The 24,807-nt window shown below is 24.6% G+C and overlaps 5 protein-coding genes across 15 annotated transcripts; 2 read left to right on the top strand and 3 right to left on the bottom strand.

Annotated features, from left to right (window-relative positions):
- Positions 1 to 455: 455 nt before the first annotated feature.
- On the top strand, positions 456 to 3,494 carry LOC100866170 (uncharacterized). The gene is made up of 6 exons (XM_003697904.4): positions 456 to 691; positions 941 to 1,191; positions 1,643 to 1,965; positions 2,042 to 2,285; positions 2,581 to 2,861; positions 2,977 to 3,494. Exons 1-6 carry the CDS (start codon positions 616 to 618, stop codon positions 3,200 to 3,202), a joined length of 1,401 nt encoding a protein of 466 aa, XP_003697952.2. The 5' UTR covers positions 456 to 615; the 3' UTR covers positions 3,203 to 3,494.
- LOC100866399 (protein lethal(2)essential for life) lies at positions 3,446 to 5,194 on the bottom strand. Of its 2 annotated transcripts, none has more exons than XM_003697906.3 (2): positions 5,025 to 5,194; positions 3,446 to 4,415 (listed from the first exon to the last, which is right to left on the bottom strand). In XM_003697906.3, exon 2 carries the CDS (start codon positions 4,398 to 4,400, stop codon positions 3,876 to 3,878), a length of 525 nt encoding a protein of 174 aa, XP_003697954.1. In that variant the 5' UTR covers positions 4,401 to 4,415; positions 5,025 to 5,194; the 3' UTR covers positions 3,446 to 3,875. The 2 variants fall into 2 exon arrangements, with proteins under 2 accessions (XP_003697954.1, XP_086773057.1); XM_086916931.1 differs by having other exon boundaries at positions 3,446 to 4,448; positions 5,025 to 5,155.
- A 1,129-nt stretch (positions 5,195 to 6,323) lies between these two features.
- Positions 6,324 to 14,465, bottom strand: D2hgdh (D-2-hydroxyglutaric acid dehydrogenase). Of its 6 annotated transcripts, none has more exons than XM_086916919.1 (9): positions 14,302 to 14,454; positions 13,124 to 13,337; positions 8,874 to 9,108; positions 8,369 to 8,566; positions 8,016 to 8,209; positions 7,789 to 7,957; positions 7,417 to 7,715; positions 6,972 to 7,140; positions 6,324 to 6,844 (listed from the first exon to the last, which is right to left on the bottom strand). In XM_086916919.1, exons 2-9 carry the CDS (start codon positions 13,220 to 13,222, stop codon positions 6,588 to 6,590), a joined length of 1,620 nt encoding a protein of 539 aa, XP_086773045.1. In that variant the 5' UTR covers positions 13,223 to 13,337; positions 14,302 to 14,454; the 3' UTR covers positions 6,324 to 6,587. The 6 variants fall into 6 exon arrangements, with proteins under 6 accessions (XP_086773045.1, XP_086773046.1, XP_086773047.1 ...); XM_086916920.1 differs by having other exon boundaries at positions 8,874 to 9,105; XM_086916921.1 differs by lacking the exon at positions 13,124 to 13,337 and having other exon boundaries at positions 14,302 to 14,465.
- Positions 12,538 to 20,077, top strand: LOC100865684 (uncharacterized). Its single transcript, XM_012492554.3, is given in 14 exon segments — positions 12,538 to 12,775; positions 14,867 to 15,502; positions 15,611 to 15,862; positions 15,924 to 16,217; positions 16,291 to 16,483; positions 16,562 to 16,800; positions 16,931 to 17,143; positions 17,145 to 17,289; positions 17,378 to 17,506; positions 17,922 to 18,176; positions 18,276 to 18,398; positions 18,468 to 18,615; positions 18,699 to 18,879; positions 18,954 to 20,077. Coding segments are annotated over 13 exon segments (2,883 nt in total). The 5' UTR covers positions 12,538 to 12,775; positions 14,867 to 15,019; the 3' UTR covers positions 19,182 to 20,077.
- A 621-nt stretch (positions 20,078 to 20,698) lies between these two features.
- On the bottom strand, positions 20,699 to 23,815 carry Dysb (dystrobrevin binding protein dysbindin). Of its 5 annotated transcripts, none has more exons than XM_086916927.1 (7): positions 23,343 to 23,786; positions 22,694 to 23,256; positions 22,324 to 22,613; positions 22,084 to 22,239; positions 21,877 to 22,017; positions 21,180 to 21,698; positions 20,699 to 21,011 (listed from the first exon to the last, which is right to left on the bottom strand). In XM_086916927.1, the coding sequence occupies exons 2-6, from the start codon at positions 22,747 to 22,749 to the stop codon at positions 21,610 to 21,612; spliced, it is 732 nt and encodes a 243-aa protein (XP_086773053.1). In that variant the 5' UTR covers positions 22,750 to 23,256; positions 23,343 to 23,786; the 3' UTR covers positions 20,699 to 21,011; positions 21,180 to 21,609. The 5 variants fall into 5 exon arrangements, with proteins under 5 accessions (XP_086773053.1, XP_086773054.1, XP_012348023.3 ...); XM_086916928.1 differs by having other exon boundaries at positions 22,694 to 22,872; positions 23,343 to 23,380; XM_012492569.3 differs by having other exon boundaries at positions 22,694 to 23,113; positions 23,186 to 23,374.
- Positions 23,816 to 24,807: the final 992 nt, after the last annotated feature.

Below are 24,807 nucleotides of genomic sequence, written 5' to 3'. Positions count from 1 at the left end.
TTTGTTAATAATAAGAACAAATATCCTAATAATCCTAATAATCCTTTTATTATTCTTTTAAAATCCATAAATCATGCTAGAAGCATTTGCATTTTATATACAAAATTCAAACAAAATAATTTTTCAAAATATAATTCTTAAATTAATCATAAGTATGAATTAAAATAAAAAAGAGAAATAAATTCAAATAATTACAAATGAATAATTTATATTTATTACTATTACTTCATTTCTATTTTTGAAATAAGATTTTTTATACGCATTTCAAGCATCGATTCTTTTCAAATAAATTCGCAGAATGTTTAATTGTATTTTTTTTTTTTTTTTTTTGGAATCAAAATTTACTTATGTTTACAATACAAATAAAATATATGTATTATATATACGTTAATATATATGTATTATTAAAGTGGTATAGAATTAAGGGGAGGTTAAGGAGGAAACAACACAAGAATAAGTGAGAGGCAAGGGGAATTAGATAAAGCGGTTGACCCTCGCCCCTTCAATGACCCGAGAGATATCGTTCCACTAAATTCACTGACGCACCTCTCAGTCGAATGCGTGGTCTCTTTTATAGATCATAGTGATTTCTTATTGCAATCCATAAAACTGGAAATGAAGCTTTTAAAATTATTTTTTGTTCTTTTTTATTTTATCAAGATCAATCAATGTGATATCAAAATTTCTACCGGTAAGTAATTTTATATTTGCTTAAATTGAAATTTCTCTTTAAATTAAAACTTCTATGATATAATGTTATAAAATTATGTTGTGATTGATTTTTAATTCAATGGAAATGTACAATTAATACCATTAATTATATTATTAATGATTTTTTGATATAATAAAATGTAATTTTTCTTATATAACAATAATATTTAATAAATAATATATTTAATAATATTATTTAATTTAATATTCAAATGATAATATTTTCCAGTAAAAAATGATACCGCAGCACAAATAGCACTTGGCGAGAAACGACTTGAAGATCATGTTCGCGCGATTTTGAAGCATTATCAGCAAAGTGATCCAGTAGGATTACCTGGAGCGCCAATACCGGATCCTATGTCAGCACCGGATATGAAGTATTCATTTTCTATGTATACCATGAATTTTAAACAAATGAACATTTATGGTTTATCCAAATTCCGGATAGTAAATGCAGAATCAGAATTAGCATTGATGCAAGTGAGATATTTTCAACATTTGAATTTTTTATATATTTAATATAAAATTCTTAAATTTGCAAATTGAAATCATTAATCAATATAATTTCAATATAATTGAAATCAGAAAAAAAAATAAATATTTTTTTCTTAAACTTATTTCCATCAATTAGTTTATAAAATTTGTTATTTAAAGAACAATTATGCGTCAATATTTCTTTAAAAAGATATGTATTATTTTAATGTTTAAAAATATCTATCGTTACAAAAAAAGATATTGTTAATTATATGAATATATTAATTTTATAATATAGAATCGTTTCGCATCAATGATTAATTATAATCATATAATCACTTTTAGATTTTAGATTCTTTGTTAAATTGATCCACATAAGATATTTTATTAAATGTTATTATAATCGTATAAGATCTAAATATTAAAATTAATTTTTATTCTAACATATTTCTCGAAGGTTTCAGTGACATTAAATATAGAAAGTTTGGATATTCGTGGATTCTATACTTTATCTTCTTGGTTGTCTCGATCAGCTGGTAATTTTACAATGAAATTGATGGGAGTGAATGTAAAAGGGATTGGGAGACTCGAAGTTGCTAGCGATGGTAAATTACAAGCACAAAATATCGATATGGATTTGACATTTGAAAATATAGCCATGGATTTCAAAAATTTGGGTTTCTTGGGTTCTGTATTACAAAGTACGATTAATTCTGTAGGCTCCTTTATTTTCGATAGTATTAAACCTTTCATATTGAAGGAACTAAATACTAAAGCACGGTAGAAATCATTTAATCTGACATTATTATATATAATAATCACTTAAAAATCACTTGAAAATTGTCTTATTTTTTAGGGGTATAGCTAATAAACAAATTTCACAATTACCGCAATATTTTCCGAATTCTATATCGCCTTTTGATATGGCAATAGCCGAACTCCGTAAGTATATATCTCAAATGGGCTACGATCCATTCAAAGTGAATGACTACAGTCAAACTGTTGGTATATTTACGGTGACATCGACTCATACTTGGATCACTGGTCTGGCAAGCATTTATCGAATGGGAAATGTTACTTTGGGTATAAAAAATGGAACGGTGATTAATTTATTTTTAATTATTTTCAAAACATATTTATTTAATTTCAAGTTTTTTCTATTATGATCGCTTACGACATATACATGCAATATACATTAATACAAGATAATCTACCGATTATCATAATTACATTAGTAATTACGTCATATACATTATGAATAAAAAATAGACTAACTAATGAATTTTAATCACAATTTACAATTGTTGCCTATTTTGTCATCTACTTGTAAACATTATATTACATAACACATTTTCTAAATACATAACATATTCTTTTTTTTGTTTCCATTTAAAGGTATATGCAACAGTTGATGCTGGCACTCAAGAGCTTGAAGGAAAAACACATTGGGAAATAAGTGTAATCGGTGGCTTTTTGTCTAGGGCTGGTACAGTTTCCTTTACTATACAATATTTCAGAGTTCAGGTAAATTTAAGCCAACCTTTAGATACTCGTAAAAGGCCAAGTATGGAAGAACTTGAACTTGAATTGGGTAATATCCAAACAAGAATTCATGGAGCTGGTACTATTGATTATTTAGTTGAAGCAAGCATTAATATATTACCAAACCTTTTAAGGTTCGATCTTAATGTTTTTTTACTTCTGTAATCAATAACTTTACATATTGATTCATAATATAAGAAATGTGTTCTTATTATTATGTTATATAAGAAAAAATTATTTTTTTTATAGATATCAAATAATGGATGCGATCGAGGGACCGCTTAAAAGACGTTTACAAATTTTTTTAAATAAAGTAGATGTTGAAAAACAAATTTATGAATATATTCCTAGTATAGAAGAAAAGGCTAGACAAGGTATGATTCCTTTGGAAGAGACAAATCTAGAATTAATATCACCTCAGGATCAAGATGAACAACCATTTTCAGAAAGCGAAGAAAATCGAGGTCCATCATAAAAATTGAACATATTATGTATAATACATAAATAATTATTTAAATATATTATTTAGAATTTAGATTATTTAATTACGAAAATGCTATCTTTTTTATTAATATTAAGATTACATAAAGTTGCATATTTAACAAAAAATAAATCTTGATAAATATATTGCTCAGCGCATTATGTGTTTTGTAAATATTATTAAAATATATTTTTTAAATATATTTTGTTATAAATTAGTTTTAAAAAAAATATATCATTTTAATATTTAATCTTTATTTATTGAAAAATAAAGCTAATAAAAAGTACTTACAATAACGTATGTTTATAATATAATGATAATAATAAAATATTGTATAATTGAATTTTACAAAATTGCATCATACAATATCAGAAATATTTATGTTAAACAATTTTAATAGCGTAACGCAAATAAAAAGAATGGTTTAGTGCAATGATCAAATTTCAATATCTTAAATTTTTTGAACATATTTATAATATGATCTTATATATCTAAGAAATTAAAACAATTAAATTATCAGTTCCACATATATATATGACTATTTGTTATTGACAATTAAATCAATATAAACGAACAATTTCAAAGTATACGAAAAAAAAAGTTATAAAATACTGTATGTAATGAATTTTAAATATATAAGAGTCTATTAGATGATATTATTTACAAATTATGCTGCTTTAATAGCTGGTGCATTACTTCGTTCGATCGGTATAATTCTTTCTCCAGGTGCTGGCAGAGCTAATCTTGGAGCAGTAATAGTAAGAATACCATCAGATGACAAACTCGGTTTAACGTGGCCAATATCATATCCTTGTGGAAGCACATATCGACGCACAAAATGCCTCGATACGTAACCATGTTCATCTTTCTTCTCTTCGTGTTTCCCCTCAATGGTAATACATTTATCATCCGTTCTGACGGTGATTTCCTCTGGTGCAAATTGTTGCACATCGACAATTACCTGATATTTGTTTTGATCTCGTTCAATAGTAGTCGAACCTCCAACTTGATGTTCCAATTGTTCCATCATATTTCTCCATGGTTGGAAAAATTCATTGAAGGATGGCATTGGTGGTAGTTTCCAAAAATCATCTCTAGTACTAAGACGTTTAAAATGTTCTTCTAATTCTCGATGATAACGGTCCATATCTTCCCACCAATTACGGAAGAGATCTCTTGTTACTAGTGCCATATTAATACAGTTAATCTGTAAGAATTTAATATGTAAAAGAATTAATTCCTGATACATATTAACAAAAATTTCAGATTAATATATTATACTAAATAATATAAATGTACACTACAAAAAATCAATTCAATAGAAAAAATAATGATGAAATAATAATAGTGAATTTGAAATTAATATATATATAAAAAAAAGTGTTGACATTGTCGATAACGTTAATATAAGAAATAAAATCTTTATTTAATATCTTTATTATATTTATTTTTTAAAAAAAAAATATGTTATTCAAAACATTTGACATTCACATCACATATAAAATAATTATACAAACTGTGCAATATGAGATGCATAGTATTATGCTTTTACGCATTTCAAATGTCTATTCTTAGATACATGAAACATATTCGTAAAACATTATACCAATATTATATTGATACGTATTAATTACGAAATTTTCTTTTAATTGTAAAAATAAATAATAAAGATTTAAATAATAAAGATTTAAATGAAATTAATATTCAATTAAAAATAATAAAATAAAAATAAAAGAAAATGTATTACTGATAAAATTTTGCTTTAAAAATTCTTAATAAATTCTTAAAAAAAATTACATAAAATTAAAATACATACCTTTTATTATTAAAATTTTTTAATTTGTTTTACAAATGAAATAATTGTTTATATTGTATAATATTGTTTGGTAGATAATTACTTCAAACGTTATACAAACGTTCACTTTGAGTTGCACTTTTTAACTGACTGCGCAGTACTACCTGTCACGTATTTATATTTGATATGGCGCGCTTTTCGAGATTGTTCGAGATAACTATGTGCATATGTATATCGTTTCGAATTTTCTCGAATCTCGAAACTCCTACTCGAATTTACTAGCAATCGCATTGCGACCAATCGATGTTTTCTTGCGATTATACAATCCTATGACGATTCTCATCAATTCGAGTAATTTCTTTCGATATTTTTAATGCGATTTAAAATACATACATTTGATTCTATATATTTATTTATCTTTATATAATTTATTTATATAATTTTTCTATATATATATTTAATATTTATTTTTCATTATATATTAACACATATGATATTTAATTATAGATAATGTTTAATTATATTTTAATATATTTCCGATTAGCTAGTTTAATAGTTAAATTATATAATATATAATAAGTTAGTTATTTTAATAACTTTTTATAAATTATTTTAATTATTTTAAGTTATTTTGAATAACTTTAAAATTTATATCTTTACATATAATAAATATTTGTTTAATTTAATTTATAAGAAAAATAATTTTTTTTAATTATATTATATTATATTCATTACATTATATTGTCATTATTATTTATAATATTTTTATAAATATTTCTTATTCTAATAATTATAATAATTTAAAAAAAATTTTATCAAATTTCAAATTAATAATATTTGATTTTACTTTTATTTGTAAATATTTGTAATTAATGATAAATAAATTTAAACCATATTATTATTTCAGAATTTATAGATTTATGTATAAAGAATTCGATTTTTTATCTAAAAATAAGTATCGATTAAAAGATATTGGTTGACTGGACGGTAGTGAACTCTCTGATCACATATGAGTATTCATTGCCAATATAATTATAAAAATTATAGAATCGATATAACAGAATGTAATCTTTTTCTTTACCATTCAATGGTAAATGCGAATTCATATGTCCTTTCTGAGCATGCGCACATTTATAAGCGCGAAAATAAAATCTTTTTAATAAAATTATTTTTTTAAGACAAAAATAAAAAATCCTTAATTATTTTTGTATGATTAAAAAAAACATAAAAAATAAATGAATAAAATTAATAAATAATAAATAAAAATATATAAAAATAATAATTATAATGAAGAGAATTAAATAATGAACAAAAGTATTATAAATTTTATATAAATATTTTTTTATCTGATACATATTACATTTCTCTTTTTTATTTAAATTATATTACTATTAATATTACTAATATTACATATATATATATATATTATTTATGATATATTATTTACATATATTCTTTTTATTTTTTTTATTTTATTATTAAATTTACTTAATATATTATTAAATTTAAACACAAGTACAGGAATGCTTGGATTGTACTTCTGTTATTGTTAATATATAGTATTGTCCCAATTATTATGAAAGTTTATAGTGGGTACAATACTTTATACGGATTGAGTATACCATTTGGATCCATCATTTTTTTCAACTCGTGCATGAGTTCAATTTCTGAAGAAGTTCTACTCATATGCAAATACTTTGTTTTTGTGAATCCTATACCATGTTCAGCACTTATACTACCACGAAGTTTAGATACGTATTCAAAAATGAAAGGTTCTAACTGTGATGCTATATCAGGTTCGTATGATGGTATCGAAACTTGTACATGAATGTTTCCATCGCCTAATAGACAAAAAATAGATAAAAATATAAATTATAAATATAAATTGCACAAAATAATTTTTAAACTATTTAGTTTTAAATAGAATAAAATAGAAATATTTAATAATATTTGATTTTGTAGACGTACCTAAATGCCCGTAACCACTGATTCTTATAATACGTGGATCACGCAAACGTTCTCTGAGTACTTCAATTACTTTATAGAAACAAGGAAGAGGTATCGAAATATCATATTTAAAAATATAACCTTCTCGTAATATTCCTTCGCTAATGCGTTCCCTTAGTGCCCACATATTCTGTGCAAAAGATAAATTTATATTTTTTTCATATTTATTAAATATTTTTTTAATTTTTTTCAGAAAATATTAAAATATAAAATCAAAAATATTAATTTCTAATTAAAAATAAAAAAAACATATAATATAATATAATATAAATTATTTTTAGAATAATGTTTGCTATACAATGTATATATATATATATGTAAGAAAAATCTAATAAAAAAAAAAAGAAAAAAAAAAGCGAAAAAGAAAAATAATTAAATATATATCACGTGAAAAAAAAATACTAACTTTAACTTTGGTAGGATCAGAAGTCAGAGTACCGTCTTCAATGATATTGTCGGCAAGCGCCTTTTCCACAAAAGAGGTAAGCTTTTCTTCATCGTGATTTACATTGCTACCAGAAGTTTCCATCAACACATAAAAGTCATGACCGTCGATTTTTGTTGTTAATGGACTTTTTAAACCAAAAGCTTCAATGGAAACATCTAATGACAATTTGTCCATCATTTCGAATGAAGATAGAATTTCTCCCAATTCTTTTTTTGCTAGATGAAACGCTTTCAATACTTTGTCAAAATTGTTTAATCCTACAATAAATATATAATAAATAACGAAATTTTATATGGCAATATAAAAAAAATAATCGAGAATCTATAATACCTAAAAACGCAACGTTGACAGCTGCAGGAAGAGGTGGACATTGAATCGCGACTTTCGTTACAATTCCTAGCGTTCCCTCAGATCCGATAAATAAATGTTTCAGATGATAACCGGTGTTGTTTTTTTTTAGAGTATTTAAGCAATCTATCACATTTCCATTCGCTTTTACCTAAAATAACATAATTACATATGTGATAAAACATGATGATTTATTAATAAAAACTTACGGCTTCGAGACCCAAAATGTTTCCATGAAGATTACCATAACGAAGAAGTCTTAAACCACCGGCATTTGTAGACACGCAGCCACCAATCAGACAACTACCTTTAGCGCCGAGATCAATCGGCATCATTAAACCTACTGTCGCTAAATGATTTTCCAGGTCTTCGAGCACGCAGCCAGCTTCACAAGTCAGCACTCCTAAAGTGAATAATTATAAAATAAAACAATATTTTTCCAAACTAACTATTTTTCTAAAATTGCTCCATCAATAATATATATTTTTTCCAAAAACTTTAATTTCTCACATTCCTTTTGAACATTTATATATCAATGTTTTTAATTTCAATTTTTACTAACCTGCTAGTTCATTAGTTTCAATAATTTTGTTCATAAGTTTCATGGAAATAATAATTTCATCAAAAACTGGCACGCTACCGCCAACAAGACCCGTATTTCCACTCTGAGGACATACAGCTAAACGATTTTCGTTACAATATTTTAATATGGCAGACACTTCGTTGGTAGTTTTTGGTTTCAATACAATTTTGCTTTTTCCTGCAAATAAATTAATTCAATGCTAATTTACTTATTTATTTATTTATAATTACTTAATTTATTTTTTTCTTGATTCATATTTATCAATTCATCACAAAAATTTAACAACTCATTTATTTTATTAATCATAAAATAATTATATGCAATCATAATATCGAAATTATTAGTATTATGGTATTATTATATTATTATAAATACATAATATATATAATAGTATTATAATATTATAAAAATATAAATTTGACTTTAAACAATTTCTACAAGAAAATTCGAAAGTTCAAAAAAAAAACACTATTCTCACACTTACCTCTGACAATTTTTGAATAATCTATATTATATCCCTCGCATTCTTCTGCATCTGTGATAACTCTATTTTGTCCAAGCAAATTATTGAAAAATGCTACATGATCATTGCAAATATTTGCATACGGACCTCTTTTTATTTTGTATCTATCCGATGTGAAGTCCGGTTTTGTGGAGAAAAACTGAACTCTTGAGATATGTCGAAATCTCCGAAGCAACGTTTGAAAACTCATATTCTTCTATAAGAGATCTTCGATCAATTCAAATTCATAAATATATTATTAATATTTTTTTTTTATTTATAAAAAAATCTGTTCTTTGCGAGAATATAAATCTTTTTCAATATTTTGCGCATTTATTTTCGATGAAATATATCTGGAATATACTGTGATTATTATTCGATTTATTTCGACGAAATATAAAGAAAATTGTTTCTTATTTATATTATAAAATTCTTCTCTATTTATATTATAAAATTACTTCTTAATTGTACTTTTATTAATACAATTGAATAAATATTGCAATAGATAATTTTGTCGATAGTAACTCATGAATAGCAATATTTAATTAAAATAAAATAATAAAATATTTCTGTAACATTCAATTGATAAAAAATTCAGACAAAATTCAATTGATATAAATATATATGAAAGATTGAATCGATTCTTAAATGTTTTAAATATAAATTTATATATTTATTTATATAAATTTAAAAATATATAAATATATCTTTTAAATATAATATTAAATATTTTACATGCGAAAAATGTGAATTGTAATTATTTTGCTATTAAGTGATTTTATCTCAAATTATTTTTTATATATTTAAATCTATATAAATTAAATTATATATTATTTATATTAATATTGTTTGTAATATATAAATTATATATATTATTTATATATATTATTCGTAATATGAAAGAAGTTGCATGTTAATTAAAAATAAGAATCTAAAATAACTTAAGAAATTGAAAAATAGAAAAGTAAGAAATAAAGAGTGAATAAAACTCATAATTGTCAGATGATCATAATATGTAAAAATCAGGCGTGGCATAATTATGGGCCCCGGGCTGCTTCCATTTTCTACTAGCTAATTCGACTCTGATGCCTGATCGACGGACATCGAATATTATAATCCACGATGAATGTTGATGGGTAACTCCCCTTCTCCTTACGAACAATCCCCTCCCCGCCCCCCAATCGTTCAAGAGGATTCGCGACGATGCGTGGTAGAATTACAATTGTACAGAGCAGTGGGGAAAATAAGGTCAGGGGTGGAGGGGTCGAAAGAACAAAGAGAGACGATGAAGGAAAAAGAGGACGAATCGACTAACAGAGATGCAAATCTATTGGAGTAAGAAGAAAGAGGAAAACGCGAATGAGAAACAGAAAAGCTAATAAGAGATTGGAGTGGGAAGAGAACCAATCGTCGCGATGACTAATACATTCTATATTTCAATGTATATAAACGAACTCAATTTACTTGTATGCCTTCCACTTGTATAAAAGAATATCACACTATCTCACTCGGCATGTATATATATATATATATATATATATACGATCGTATTTGTGTATATGGAGAAACTAATACAGAGAAAGCCAACTACGAATACAAAGAAATGAAATGTGTGTATGTATGTATGTATGGTTGGTATGTGTATATATATATATATATATATACACAAAGGAACGTTGATATAGATGTGAAATGTTGCTATATTGAAATGTAGGATACAAATTTCTAAAGAAGGACGCATGCGCGACATCACCAACGAGTAAAGCTAATTTCTCAGTGGCGGCTCGAATCATTAACTTGTTACCTTGGCAACCCCAGTCGACCTAAACCATTGGCTGTCGCTTTCCCCCACTTTCTCTTTGCATGCTCTATCGGTCGAACAACAAACTACACACGTAACTACACTCCTTCACAGAATATCGTAATTTTCCTAACCTTGCGTGAACAGGACTATAGACTGTTTCACTCAACTCATACAATTACATAAGCGAATATACAGTTGTATATGTAGCATGCCACCATAGGGTCGTGATAGCTGGAATTGGCGCGACTACTACCCTCTACACGAAACATTCTACTTTCTCGCTCTTTGTCGAAATTTGTGAGTGACATCAAAAAATGACCAATATTGGCCGATTGGTTTTGTTTTACATTTTATATTAAACTTTTTTGTTTTACATTAAATCATGATATTTTGGATGATTAAGAATTTTTAAAAATATATGTGAGATATAATAGAGATTTTTAACTCTTATAACAAACAATATTGAAAAAAATATTTATAGAAAATAGATATTAGTTGATGATAATTAAAATATTGGGAAATGACATGCAATTGGATTGAATCTAAAATTAAATAAAGAAAATCTCTAACATAACTTAATATTGAATAAAAAACGTTATAATACATATTACAGCAAATTATAAATTACTATTTCAGTAATTTAAAATAATATATCATTCACGTGCTTGATTCAATAAATTTTTTTCTACTAATTAAAATATATAATGATTTTTCCGAATAAATATTTTTCATATAAAATCAACGAAAGGAAAGATAAATGAAATTGCATTACATGGTTTTGAACAGGACAGTATGAAGCTCAACTTAGAAACAGCTGTGCCAGTAACGTAGCGTATATTCACGAAATCGAATCAAAGAATATCAGAAACTAAAAAATTTGCAAAAATTATATAAATTTAATTAGTTTTAAATATAGTTATAAAAATATCTAAATGTATAAATATGTATGTGCGTTTGTTTTATATTATTCATTTTATTATATTACAAAAATTTTATTGAATTTCAAAACTTTTACATTCTAATTAATTATAAATCAATATTAAAATCAATATTATTAATAATAGTTCCAATTTAATGAATTATAAAACTAAGCATTTAAATATCAATACATTACTCTAATACATTTAAGAATGATTGAAGACTTATATGTTTATTTTATATAAAAATAAAAAAATATCTGCAAATTACAAAAACAATATTTTAATTCAGGTATTTTATGTACTAAAATATATTAAACTATGTAGCATAAAATATATTATAATATATTTTTTATAATATGTTACAATTTTATATAATCTGAGAAAAATATATAAAATTATTACATCAAAAAAAAACAATATAAAAGATAATATAAAATATTTACTTTTTACAAGAATATAAAAAAATTACATGGGGATTATATGCAAAAAATAATGTTCATTAATATTTAGAATTTTAATATTGTTAAAAATAAAATATAATGAATAACATATATTATAAAATGCATCGGGAGAATTATATGAATAGATGCGTCCCTGATAGTATCGTGAAGTTATACTGCGAAATATTCTGCAGACTATAATCACGTATATGTGCATTATATGACATATTAGTGTTAGTGAAGAGTGTAAGAGTATATGAAGTAAGAGTATGAGTACCGTTACGGGGCATGCGCCTGCAGCCACCATATCCAAAGGCCCCGCCTTTCATGGTGCAAACGATGCCTCTGGGATTTGTCCTCGCTGGACCAATGAGCAAGCGAGTTTATCATAGGCGACGAGAGAGGTGAGGTTATTGGAATCGAAATGGAGGGGAGCAGACAGGAAGAAGGGTAACGAGAGGAGGAAGAATTGAGAGAAGCGAGGGGTTCGGCAGATCGTGTGGGAGCAGGGAAGCAGCAACGAATGCAACTACAATTGCTTACGAAACGCGACGTCAACGTCTAACAAAATTTTATTTAAAACACTTATAGTGCTTTTTAATAATATATGAAACTCAACGTGTATGATTAAAAGTTTAGTCAAACTTAGAGTGGAATCGTGTAGTGACAGTGTCTACGGCGTGTTCGAAAACGTGATAGGTGTGACTGCGCAGTCGCCATGTGAGTACCTGAACAAGTATCCGAAGCTCCATGCAATATCGTGTGCTTTGGATGCTTTGAATTTCTTAATTATATATAATTAATATTTCAATAATAATCACGTTATATTTTATATAACATTTAATGATTATTGTCAAACACAATAAATACACAACATAATTTGTCCCGCCGGATCTTCGAACGTGCTTTATTTTGTAATCCAATATGTCGGCATTGAGGACGCTCTTCGGTATTCACCGAGATACAATTCTTTTATTGTGCGTATTATAATATTTTTGATAAATAACTATTGATATATAGTTCCTGAAGAACCGCGTGCATTGTTATTCTTATTATCATCAATATTACCATTATGGCGAAATCCATGTTGTCAACCGCCCTCTGGTACAATCGCTTCTCCCCTTCTCTTATTTTTCTTTCTCCCTTCCTCTTACTTTCCCCTTTCATCCCGCCTTTCAATTGTATTTCCCGCTCAGTGAGATGTATTCCCTCTTCCTCTTTGAATCCCTCGTCCTAGTACTAATTATGGTGCAAGACGACATTTTGTTTCTTCTATCCAAAACTTAAAACGAATCATATGTTTCAGAGCATCGATATTCTAATACTTATGTACGAATACAGATTTCTCCTTTATCATCTGAGAGATTCAAATTGTTTTGATTCGCTTAATGTATTTATATTGTTTTAGATACTATTCCCTTTTTACTAAATTCATCTATTAACTATTTTGTATAAAATCAAATCGTATGACGTAATAACAAATAAATGCATTTAACTCGATCTATTTTCATAACTAATATTGTTACTTATTGAGTAAAACGTCAATAATCTTTCATATAATGATTATTATTTACTAATCATTAAATAATTGTATTTTATGAAAAGGTATGCTTATATATTATGCATATAATAGAAAAAATGAACTTAAAAAAATATATAAAATTATAGGTTATGTGAATATCATTAACATCGATTTCAATTTTCTTTCATTTCTTGTATTATTTAATCTCTGAAGGTATAAATTGATGAAATTATATTAATGTTATTACTTAATAATTATTAAGTAAAATATAATAATTATAGATATAAAAATAATTTTATATCTATAAGATAAAATATTTATTTTATTTTTATATTTTAAAGATTAATTGAAGCAACTTTGTAATTTCAAATTTATACTCGAATATATTATTAATTGTAATTCATAAAATGAACTATATTTTGATAATAATTACTTTTTATTATTTAATATCTTTATAATGTATGATTTATTATTTAAGGTTATCATGTCCAAAACATTGAACATTATTACTTTAAACATTAAATAACTAATATTGTGTATTATGTATTAAATAAGTCATTTTAATAAAAAATATTGTTATATTTTATTAGTAAATTGCATATTTTGATATGTAAACGTAACAAAATGAAATTTTACATATGAAAAACATATACGTTATATTAAATGAAATAACTTTTTATATCATAAATATGCAACATTCTATTTTTTATTCTAAAACACTTACATTCTTAAGCTATATTTTCCACTTCATTCACTTTCACACACTTTATTATTAATATTTCACGTAATAATAAAAAAAAAATTCAAGTTTTAACTTTCCACGTGTATCAAAATTATTAAGGTTATGAGCAATAAATATTATGCAACTTTTTTTTATACTGTTGTATATACGCTATAGTTACCGCTTTAATACATAAATTATATATATTTTTATGTAATTGTATACAACTATTTTTTTATTTTTGAAAATTTTTAAATTTATAATTTTATATGTATATCAAATTTTAATTAATGTATATCAAGTTTAATTATAATTTACATTTTTTTATAATAATGTAAGATTTTTTTATATACAAAACTATAAATAAATTATACAAATTATTATTATTTTGAATATATTAATATAATGATTTATTTAATATATTAATAATATTAATAATAATATTATATATTAATATAATATTATATAATAATAATATTAATAATATTATAATAATATTAATATAATGATTTATTTTTATAAATTTATATATACAAGAAATTTTAATTTTTAAAAATTTATCTTTTAGGTGCAGTAAACTAAAAAGATTAAAAGAAATATTTTAATAAGAAACATATAAAATGGCAAAAAAAAAAGATATTAAATTATCAAGAATATAAAAATAGGAAGAATACTTCTTAAAGGAAGTTTAACTTCAAATAATAAAAAGGTGTAAGAAAACATGACAGATGTTAAACCAATTGGAATCTCCCAAAATCAGCCACAACAAACACAACAACAATCACAACAGCAGCAGCAACAATCGCAGCAACAACAGCTGCAGCAATCACAACAATCACAACAACAGCAATCTCAGCCGCAACAAATGATGATTGCAACCCATGATATTCAACAACAACAAAATGTACAGCAGCAACAACAGCATGTTCAACAGCAATCATCTCAGTCGCAGCAAGTGCAACAGCAAACACAACAACAAGTACAGCCACAACAAGTTCAACCTCAACAACAAATTCAACAACAAGTTCAATCACAACAACAAATGCAAGTACAACAGCAAGTACAACAAGTACAGCAGCAAGTGCAACAACAACAACAACAACAACAATCGCAACAACAACAATCTAACAGTGGACCACATAACGTTGTTCCTACTCAAGTGCAAGTACAGCCACAGGTAGCAGCAATTATGCCTCAGCAGCAGGTAAACATCCGAAAAAAAGAATATTATTATAGTGGAAACATTAAGCAATAAAATTTTATTATTTTAATATTATTATAAAAAATTATTATTAAAAATAAAATATTTCAGGGAGCTGTTGCAGTGTCAATGCAACATCAGCAACAAGGAGTTGGAGGTGTGTCTATGACTTTGTCTGGTCAACAAGGAGCAACAACTATAACTACTATGGCTGCACATCCACAAGCAGTACAAGTTATTCAACAACCTATGCAAAATCAAGCATATCATTTACAACAACTTTACAATACGCAAGGAACTCCATTATTGATGCCAGGGAATTTAGCTCTTCATCCTGCTGGCATCAATCCTTCTTCTATACAGGTACTTAAATATATTCATGATATTTATTACTATTAAAATACATAAATCTTTTTCTAAGTAGGACACTTTACAGGTTATAACTGCTGGAAAACCATTTCAATCTGCTGCTCAGTTGACACCTCATATGCTAACTACTGCATCAACACCGGGTCAAGGAGGTGGCCATCCAGCAGCTGGAGGAACTAAGGTTCAAGGATTTCCTACAGGCTATTTACCTGTACCTACTTCTGCTACACCTGGAGCAGGACAAACATTAGTATTTGGACAACTTGGTGTATTGGGTTCCCCACAGCCTCCATCTATACAACAACAACAGCAGCAACAATCTGCAAATAAACAAGACCAAGTACAAAAGGTAACATTATTTTTATTTTATCTTATAATAGATATTCTATGTTCAATTATTTTATTATTTTTAAAATGTGTAGTATACTACATGTACAGCTGCTACTCCATCCGGAGGACGAGGTGGTATGCAATTTGCTCCTTGGCAATTTACACCACAAGTTGCTTGGACTGGAATACAACCACCAGCACTTTTAACTAATCAAATATTTATTAGAGGTCCTACTCAACCTGATATGTTTATACAAAGTCCACAACCAATTCAAGCTCATAATGGTTAGTTTTGTATTTATATTAAATGCAATTTATATAAAATTTTATATTTTGAATTGAATTATTTTATTATTATATTAGCACTAGCTACGCAACAACAAATTCAAGGAGTACAACAAATTGCTGCAGCTAGTGGAAAACCAAAGGTAATGGATATACAACAACAACAACAGCAACAGGGTAAACAAAGTACAGGTGGACAACGACCTTTGAGTATTTTGCCGTCCTCTTTACAAGCAGTACAAGCTGCTAACATACGAGCTGCTAGTTCTGTTTCAACACAAACTGTTCATGGAGTACAAACTACGGTACATGTACAGGTTACTATAATTGAAAAAATCAATAGTTGAAAAAATGATTTCAATTGTTGTGATTTTCGAATTACATATAAACATAGAAAGTTTTCTTTGTTTTCGTATAATGAAAAAGAAATTTTTTTTTTTAACTTAGAGTGGAAAAGGAAGCGGTAGTAGTGGTAAAGGTCGTGGTAAACCACTACAATCGCCGCAACAGTCACAGCAAACGATGCAACAACAACATCAACAGGTTTTTATTCAACAGCAACAACAGCAGATGCAGCAGCAGTATCAACAACCACAAGTGCAATTATCGCAACCACAAGTGCAATCACTGCAATCACCACAACAATCGCAGCAAACGATACAGCAACAACATCAACAGGTTTTTATTCAACAAAAACAACATACGCAACAACAACAACAACAACAACAACAACAAGATGCAACAGCAATATCAACAACCACAAGTGCAATCATCACAACAACAAATACAACCTAAACCAATTATAAGTGAGATAATGTTTTGCATATTTAGAAAAAAATGATGAGTTTCTATATATTCGTTATTATAGTGAATATTATATCTTTTTTCTTATAGCGAATATGGCACTACAACAGCAACAACAACCACCAACAAATGAAGAGAATTCTAAACCAATATTGAAAAAAGAGGAATCAATACCAGTCACAATAGAAGAAGTTACAGTATCTCAACCAGAAACGACAGGTTCGTTCATTATCTAATAATCTATATCATTATCTATCTATATCTATATCTAATTTACATCATTATTCATATATATATATATTGCATCTCATTTCATATACAAAGTTAATATATTTGTAGGATTCCTTTGAAAATCGATTCTAAAGATCGAAATAATAATGTAAAAGTTGGAATTCAAAAATATTAATTAAGGTTTAATTATATAATTATAATAAGTTATATAAATATATATTAATAATATTTACATTAAATGATGCAAAGCGAAAACAGAATATGATATAACGAAGACAGAGAGTTCATTTTCTTTTCTGCTTCCAAAAATATCCAAAACTCATGAATATATAACATTTTATATATATAATGATATAATGATATATAATATATATGTATATATACAATTTTATTTTTGTCATAGATGGGGACCAACCTAAAGTGGCTGTAAAAGATGAAGAAAGTTCATTGATAAAATTGGAAGAAAAGCCATGTAGCAATCCTTTAGCAGGATTAGCAAATACAATTAATTCAATTACAAATGGTGTCAACAATGAAGACTCAACAACAATTCCTGTTTCTGTACCAGTTAGCGCAAATAGTAAACATGTACCGCCAAAAGCAATGGTCAAACCACAAGTTCTCACACATGTAATTGAAGGTTTCGTTATTCAAGAAGGTATAAACTTAATGTTTGAAATATTATAATATTATTATCAATAAATATTAATCTATTTAATTATATTTAATTTATATTTAATTAATTTTAATATTTTAGCATCTGAACCATTCGCTGTTAATCGAACATCATTGAATAATACAGTTAATCAAGAAACAAATAATATTTTAAATCGTAATAGTAATTCATCATCTGAAAAAGAAAATCATGAAGAACCTCCAAGTAAGATTTAAACAATTTTTAATATTAAATTTTTTAATATAAGTAATATTAAATCTGAATTTATTACAGGGAAAAAACATGCACCTAATTATTCTAATGATGAAGATATAAATAATATTCAAATTGGAAAATGTGAAGCTTGTGGCAATTTAGTAGATGAACAAAATACTAAATTTAAAAAAGAGAAACGATTTTGCTCATCTGATTGTGCAAAAAGGTTAATAAATGAGTTAACTTGTAGAGTATTATATGTTATTATTATTTAATAATTTTTATTATGATATATTTTGAATTAAATAGCAAAAAACGAGAAGTGAGAGATCGTGAGGGTACTGAAAAACAATGGACTGAGATAGAGACTGAATCTAAAAATGATGGGGACATGAAAAAAAACGGAGAAGAAAAATCATTATCTGCTACTACAACTACTACTTCTTCTGTTGATGATACACTGCCGAAAGTTAATCCTGTGAAATGGACGGTAAGGATGTTATGCAACTATAAAAATAAATAACAATAAAGAAAAATAATCAATATAAAATTAAAAATTTATAGGTTGGTGAAGTATGTGATTTTATACGTGGATTACCTGGTTGTGCTGATTATGCAGAAGATTTTGCTATTCAAGAAATAGACGGTCAAGCATTAATGTTACTCAAAGAAGATCATCTTATGTCAGCTATGAGTATTAAATTGGGTCCTGCACTGAAAATCGTAGCTAGAATTGATTCAATGCGTGTGGAATCGTTATCAAATTCTAATCCCACATCTAATAGTTCATAATGTTTATCATTTAATATTTTTACTCGCAGAATTTCAAGTTGCAGCCTGTGGGCTACAGGGTTTGTGCAAGTATTTGATCAGATCATAGAATTAAGGTGTTTAACAAAACATAAAATGTTTTTATTAAAAAAAATTAATATTTGTTTTTTTTTTATTTTATTTTTTTTTTTCTTTCTCTTTATTTCGTTTGATCAAAATATTCTTTTCTTTAAACGGAATAAAATATTGATTGTTAAGAATCAGTACTTCAAATTTTACTCTTATGATTTATTGATCGATCTATGTAAAACTAAGTTTCATACTATTTTGTTGGTATACAAAGTAGCTACATTAATATTTCGGATAAATATATGTATTTAATTTTTTAAGTTTATTGTATTATATTAATAACATATATATACACAAATCCACATATAGTAAGTCTTACATTGTTTGTTACAAATGTAAATAGGATTGAATATTTGTGACTTTTCTAGTTTGACATATATGTATATTTACTTTTAAAAATTTTTCTAAAATATTGCTGTTTGACTAATATAATGAAAAAACTGAGTACAAATTATGTCTATTACATAAAAAAAATAGAATGTTGTATATAAATATGATGTATTTTGTACTCGAAAATTCCTTTTGGAAGCTGTATAAAAAATATTGCCTTCTGTAAGACTTACCATAATTTCAAAAAACATTTGGCATTTTTAAAATGATTAAGCTTTATGACAAATAGCAATTTGTGTGCATGATTATATCACAATTTTTAATTGAGAGCATTTGAAAATGCGATAACATTCTTGACCATGTATTACTTTGTAAGTGTATCATGTGCACTCAACTTACGTATGTGTAAATATTAAACATAAAATGTTTATTTAATATACAAATTTTATAACATAAAATTTTAGTTATTAACAGTAGTTATCCTTCCATTTAAAACGACTACTTCTTAATTTAATAATGATATATTTTAAATATAAAGAAAAATATATTTCAATTACTTATATAAAATATGTGACATTGATTCAGGAAAAAGATATTCTTTGTCTTAATATAATATTTAATGAATGTGAGATGTACAAAAAAAAAATGAAATGAATGCACATGTGTTCATTAAAAATGTTTTTCAAAATTAATATTCTAGCAAAAAATACTTGCATTTATAAAAAATATGCAGTACTTTAACATTATAACTTCATTTTTAATATTTTATTAATATTAATAAAAAAATTAAAATTATCTATAGATAAAGATACAATATTTACAAAAACAAAATATAAAACACACTTTCTTTTTGAAAACTACTCAGGGTATATTTTCATAATATGTATATCTTTTTATAATAATTTAAATAGCACTTAAATAATAAATGTACACAATTATAATAATAAATAAATCTGTAAAAAATATCAATGAAATTTTATATATAAATATACTTTTTTTTTTAGATTTTAACAGCATATATATTTTAAATAATTAATAAATGTAATAATTTTCGTCACATATAAAACATTCCATTAATATTATCGATAATAATTATAAATTTTTTATTTTAATTATTGTTTTATTACAACTTATCTACATATTTTAGACTTATTATTAAATTCTTTTATTTTAACCAACAATCGGTTTATATCTTCCTTCTTCTAATAAATCTTCATTATTTTTCATTTCTATTTCCTGTAATGCCGGTTTTATATATTGAAAATAAACATATACTTTATATCCTAAAGCTACTCCTCCAATTACTGTAACACCCATACAAATTTTTACAAATCCATGATGTAGCTTATCCAAGATGTAACTTTTTTTTCTATATTTCGGTAACATTTTAACCTAAAAAATATATATTTATCATTATAAATAATTTCAGTAAAATATATAATAAAATTTGGATTTATATTATATTATATTTTTATATTATTCATTGCATAACATATAATAAATGTATTTTAACAAATACAAAAATAATAGAATAAAAAATGTAATTTTTATTATTATTACCTAAATAGCAAGCGTTCTTTTTTTTAAGGTTATGGATGTATTCTATATTTCTTATTCAGATACACTAGTAACTAAGAATCAATTCGACATTGACCAAGTTAATTTTTGATTAATATAAGAAAATAAAAATAGTTACTAAAAATAAATTTTTTTTATAAATATGATAGTAATTTTAATTAATAGTATAATGTTAATGTTTTTAAATATTATAAATAAATCAAATATATTATTATGTATTATTAAATATATATTATATAATATTTTATATTATTTAATCATAAATAAAAAAATATTTCTAAAAGTTATTATTTATTTTTACATAATTCACACAGAATTTTATACATAATTATTTCTCAAATATTTCTATATTTATTCTCTTAACATACATATATGCGCACGCGCATATATGCACATATTACAAACTATATTTTTAATTTTTTAAAAATTCATTAAATATTGTTGAATCTACATCCAAAACTATCTCATCCAATGATGGACCTTGTTGTGTCACTGGTAATTCTAAAATAAAAATCAATTTTATTGTACTTAAAAATTAATTTCATTAAAAATTAATTTAATAATTTAATTTATTATTGAAAAAAATTATATGAAAATAACATTTATTTGGAATAAAATATAAGGAATTAAAATTATAAAGCATTAATTTTTTATGTTTAAAATATATATCATCACATACTTGATATAGACCCTGTTGCTTTATATTCTCTAAGTTCTTCTTTAAAAACTTCATCAAATGTTTCACGTCTTTCTTTCATCATTTTTTGTTGTTTAAGTTCATATTTTGATACTCTTTCAATATGTTCATTGGCCAATTTTGCTAAAATCAATATACATTTTTAATATTTTTATGTTATAATTATATAATATATTTCAAATATTATACCTTTAATAATATTTAATTCTGCAAGCTTTTTTTCTTTATATAAGGCTAATTGAAATCTATGATCTAACTGTCTACTTTGCAAATCTAACATTTCATTTAAATCTTCTAAACGATATATTGCACCTTCCACTTCTTCAAACATTTCTTGTAATGTTCCTTTAATAATATTAGCATTCAGAATTAATTTTTCATATTTATAATATATTTGAATTTAAAAAAAGACATTTAAAATAATAATACCTATCTGATCCATAAGATCCTGTATTGCATTATTAATTTTTGGAATGTAAGCTAAAGTACTATTTAAACAAGTAAGACTTTTCCATTCATGTTCAAGTTTCTCATAGATAATTCCAATGAGTTTATCAGCTTCTTGAGCTTTTCCTGCATTTTCTTCTGCAAGTTCATGTAATTCATTCCATTGTAATTGAAATCTATGCAAAATATCAGCTCCTGCATTGTAATTAACATTTCTGATATTGTTATTTTTTTTTGGTTTTGGATTTTCAATAACAGTCAATCCTCTGATACTAAAATAAAGTTAATACAAAATACAATTGTAAAATACTTAAATTATCTTTTAGTATATTTTTTATTGTATAAAATTTACCTAGCTGATATACCTTCTTGAACAGTTTGAAACTTATTTCGTAAAGTACTAAACATGATTATGAATTATTCTATTTTATTTATTTATTTTATTTTATTTATTATAGTATATATTTAAATATTTCAAGTTAATTGTTGCACAATTTGTAAACACAGACAAGAATTAATTCAGTATATTTCCTACATGCATTCATCATTCATGAAGAATATTTGGAAAAATCTTTATATTTTATATTAAAATAATTATTTATTTATATTGAAAATATATATTGATGAAATACTATGAAATGATACTTTAAAAATAATATATAATATTTATAATGAAAAATTGTTATAAATATTAGTCGAATGTAAATAACTTAACCTCTTGTTTGAAATTATTAATGACAGTTTTTGTTTATATAATATTAGAAATGAAAATCTTCAAAAAAATATTTATTATTATTTTTAAAAATATAATTTAAAATATTGAATTAAAATGCAATCAACATACAATTAATTAAAAATTATGTTTTAATTGAAAATTTATTATTGAATACTTCTCATTGATGAAAATCAGTTAACCTAAATATATAAACAAATAATCAATATATGCTTTTTAATTAAAATATATTGTTTTATGTTTAATGAAAAACATAATAACACCGTACAATTTTTCTTTTCGTTGGCGGCACTGATATACAACAATCTATAATACACATTTAATTAACAATAATTAATATTATATTAAAGAATATATTTAAAAATATAAAGAATAATAATATAAATTTCTAATATTTATATATTTATTAATATTTATAAAAAGTAATAACAATTGTTTACATATTAAATATTGACATTCTATTAATATTTATATTTAATAAAAAATATAATTCACAATTATAAATTTCGGATTATATATTAAATATTAAAAATATTAATTATTTATATATGAACTCAATATCAATAATTACAATAAAATTAAATAACAAATTTTTTAATTAATTATTAAAAATCTGTTTTTGATAATATAAAAAAATTCATTAAATTAGAGTTTAATTATGTAGTATTTTTGATATGAAACCATTTGGCAACATCGCTAAAATTTAACTCCCTCTCTTTGACAATATAACTGGTGCCTAGCAACCAGTGAGGTCAACAAACGAGGTCAAATTGCAAATTAGACTCTGTATAAGAAAATCAGTAAATAGAGAAAAAGAGAAGGGAAAGACATTAAATTAATTTTGATTAATTATAATCAATGATGAAATAAAACAATTATTAGAATAGTAATATAAAAAAAAAAAATAAATAAATATTTCCAAATATTATTAAAGAAAACTCTCATTAAAATATATTATTATATTTTTTATATTTAATATTTTAAATTTATATTTATTAAATTGTAAATTATATTAAAATAAGCTTTAAAAAAGTAGAACTTATATGCATACAATATAATTTATATACTTGTTATATAATATATATTCAAATATATTATTTTATTTTAAAAATAAAAGGGATAATAACAATTTTATGTTAATGAAGTCAATAAAGAAAATAATTCTTGAAAGATATGTATATATATGACGGAATTACAGAATTGGAAGTACCCCCTATGTTGCCAAGTTTTTCTCTTCCTGTATGGTCAATTCCAAAATGTTATATGATAAGAGCATAATAGAATACAATAATAAATTTTGGAATAACAAATTTTATTTATATGTTTATTTACGAGTATATATATATATATATATATTATATATATATACATATATATAAATACATATTTGAATATTTATGTTTACATAAGCATCTTATTTATATTGATTTAATTATGTTTATTTCTATTTTCGTTTATTTATAATATTTCTTGATATAAAAGTATAATATTTTAAACTATTTAATATAAAGAATTATGTTATTTTTGTATAATAGATTCAATTAATAATCTTGAACAAGTTCATAAAATCTTATTAATCAGAACTTTTATTGAAATCTTTATCTTTTTCTATCCCTACTCTGCACGCAATGAGCATAACTTGAACAAACGTCGTCAGAGAAGGTTCGAGCTTAGAAAGTTGTGCGCAACTCGCAATGAAACCAGATTTGTGGGAGGAGATGTTGGAGAGGGAG

This window comes from Apis florea, unplaced genomic scaffold (assembly GCF_048593485.1).
Source record: "Apis florea isolate Af1SG1 unplaced genomic scaffold, ASM4859348v1 contig_3803_pilon, whole genome shotgun sequence".
In the NCBI taxonomy this organism is placed as follows: domain Eukaryota; kingdom Metazoa; phylum Arthropoda; class Insecta; order Hymenoptera; family Apidae; genus Apis; species Apis florea.
The sequence above is the reverse complement of the archived record's forward strand: the minus strand, read 5'-3'. Positions and strand labels throughout refer to the sequence as shown.

Coding starts and splice junctions, on each gene's coding strand:
- LOC100866399 (XM_003697906.3), bottom strand. CDS start 4,400: ATGGCACTAGTAACAAGAGATCTCTTCCGTAATTGGTGGGAAGATATG.
- LOC100866170 (XM_003697904.4), top strand. CDS start 616: ATGAAGCTTTTAAAATTATTTTTTGTTCTTTTTTATTTTATCAAGATC. Junction 1,192..1,642: donor CAGAATTAGCATTGATGCAA/GTGAGATATTTT, acceptor TATTTCTCGAAG/GTTTCAGTGACATTAAATAT. Junction 2,862..2,976: donor ATATTACCAAACCTTTTAAG/GTTCGATCTTAA, acceptor TTTTTTTTATAG/ATATCAAATAATGGATGCGA.
- D2hgdh (XM_086916919.1), bottom strand. CDS start 13,222: ATGAAAGGGGAAAGTAAGAGGAAGGGAGAAAGAAAAATAAGAGAAGGG. Junction 8,210..8,368: donor TGAAACTAATGAACTAGCAG/GTTAGTAAAAAT, acceptor TATTCACTTTAG/GAGTGCTGACTTGTGAAGCT. Junction 6,845..6,971: donor CAGTGGTTACGGGCATTTAG/GTACGTCTACAA, acceptor TTTGTCTATTAG/GCGATGGAAACATTCATGTA.
- Dysb (XM_086916926.1), bottom strand. CDS start 22,749: ATGTTTAGTACTTTACGAAATAAGTTTCAAACTGTTCAAGAAGGTATA. Junction 22,240..22,323: donor GGATCTTATGGATCAGATAG/GTATTATTATTT, acceptor ATATTATTAAAG/GAACATTACAAGAAATGTTT. Junction 22,018..22,083: donor AGAATTAAATATTATTAAAG/GTATAATATTTG, acceptor TATTGATTTTAG/CAAAATTGGCCAATGAACAT.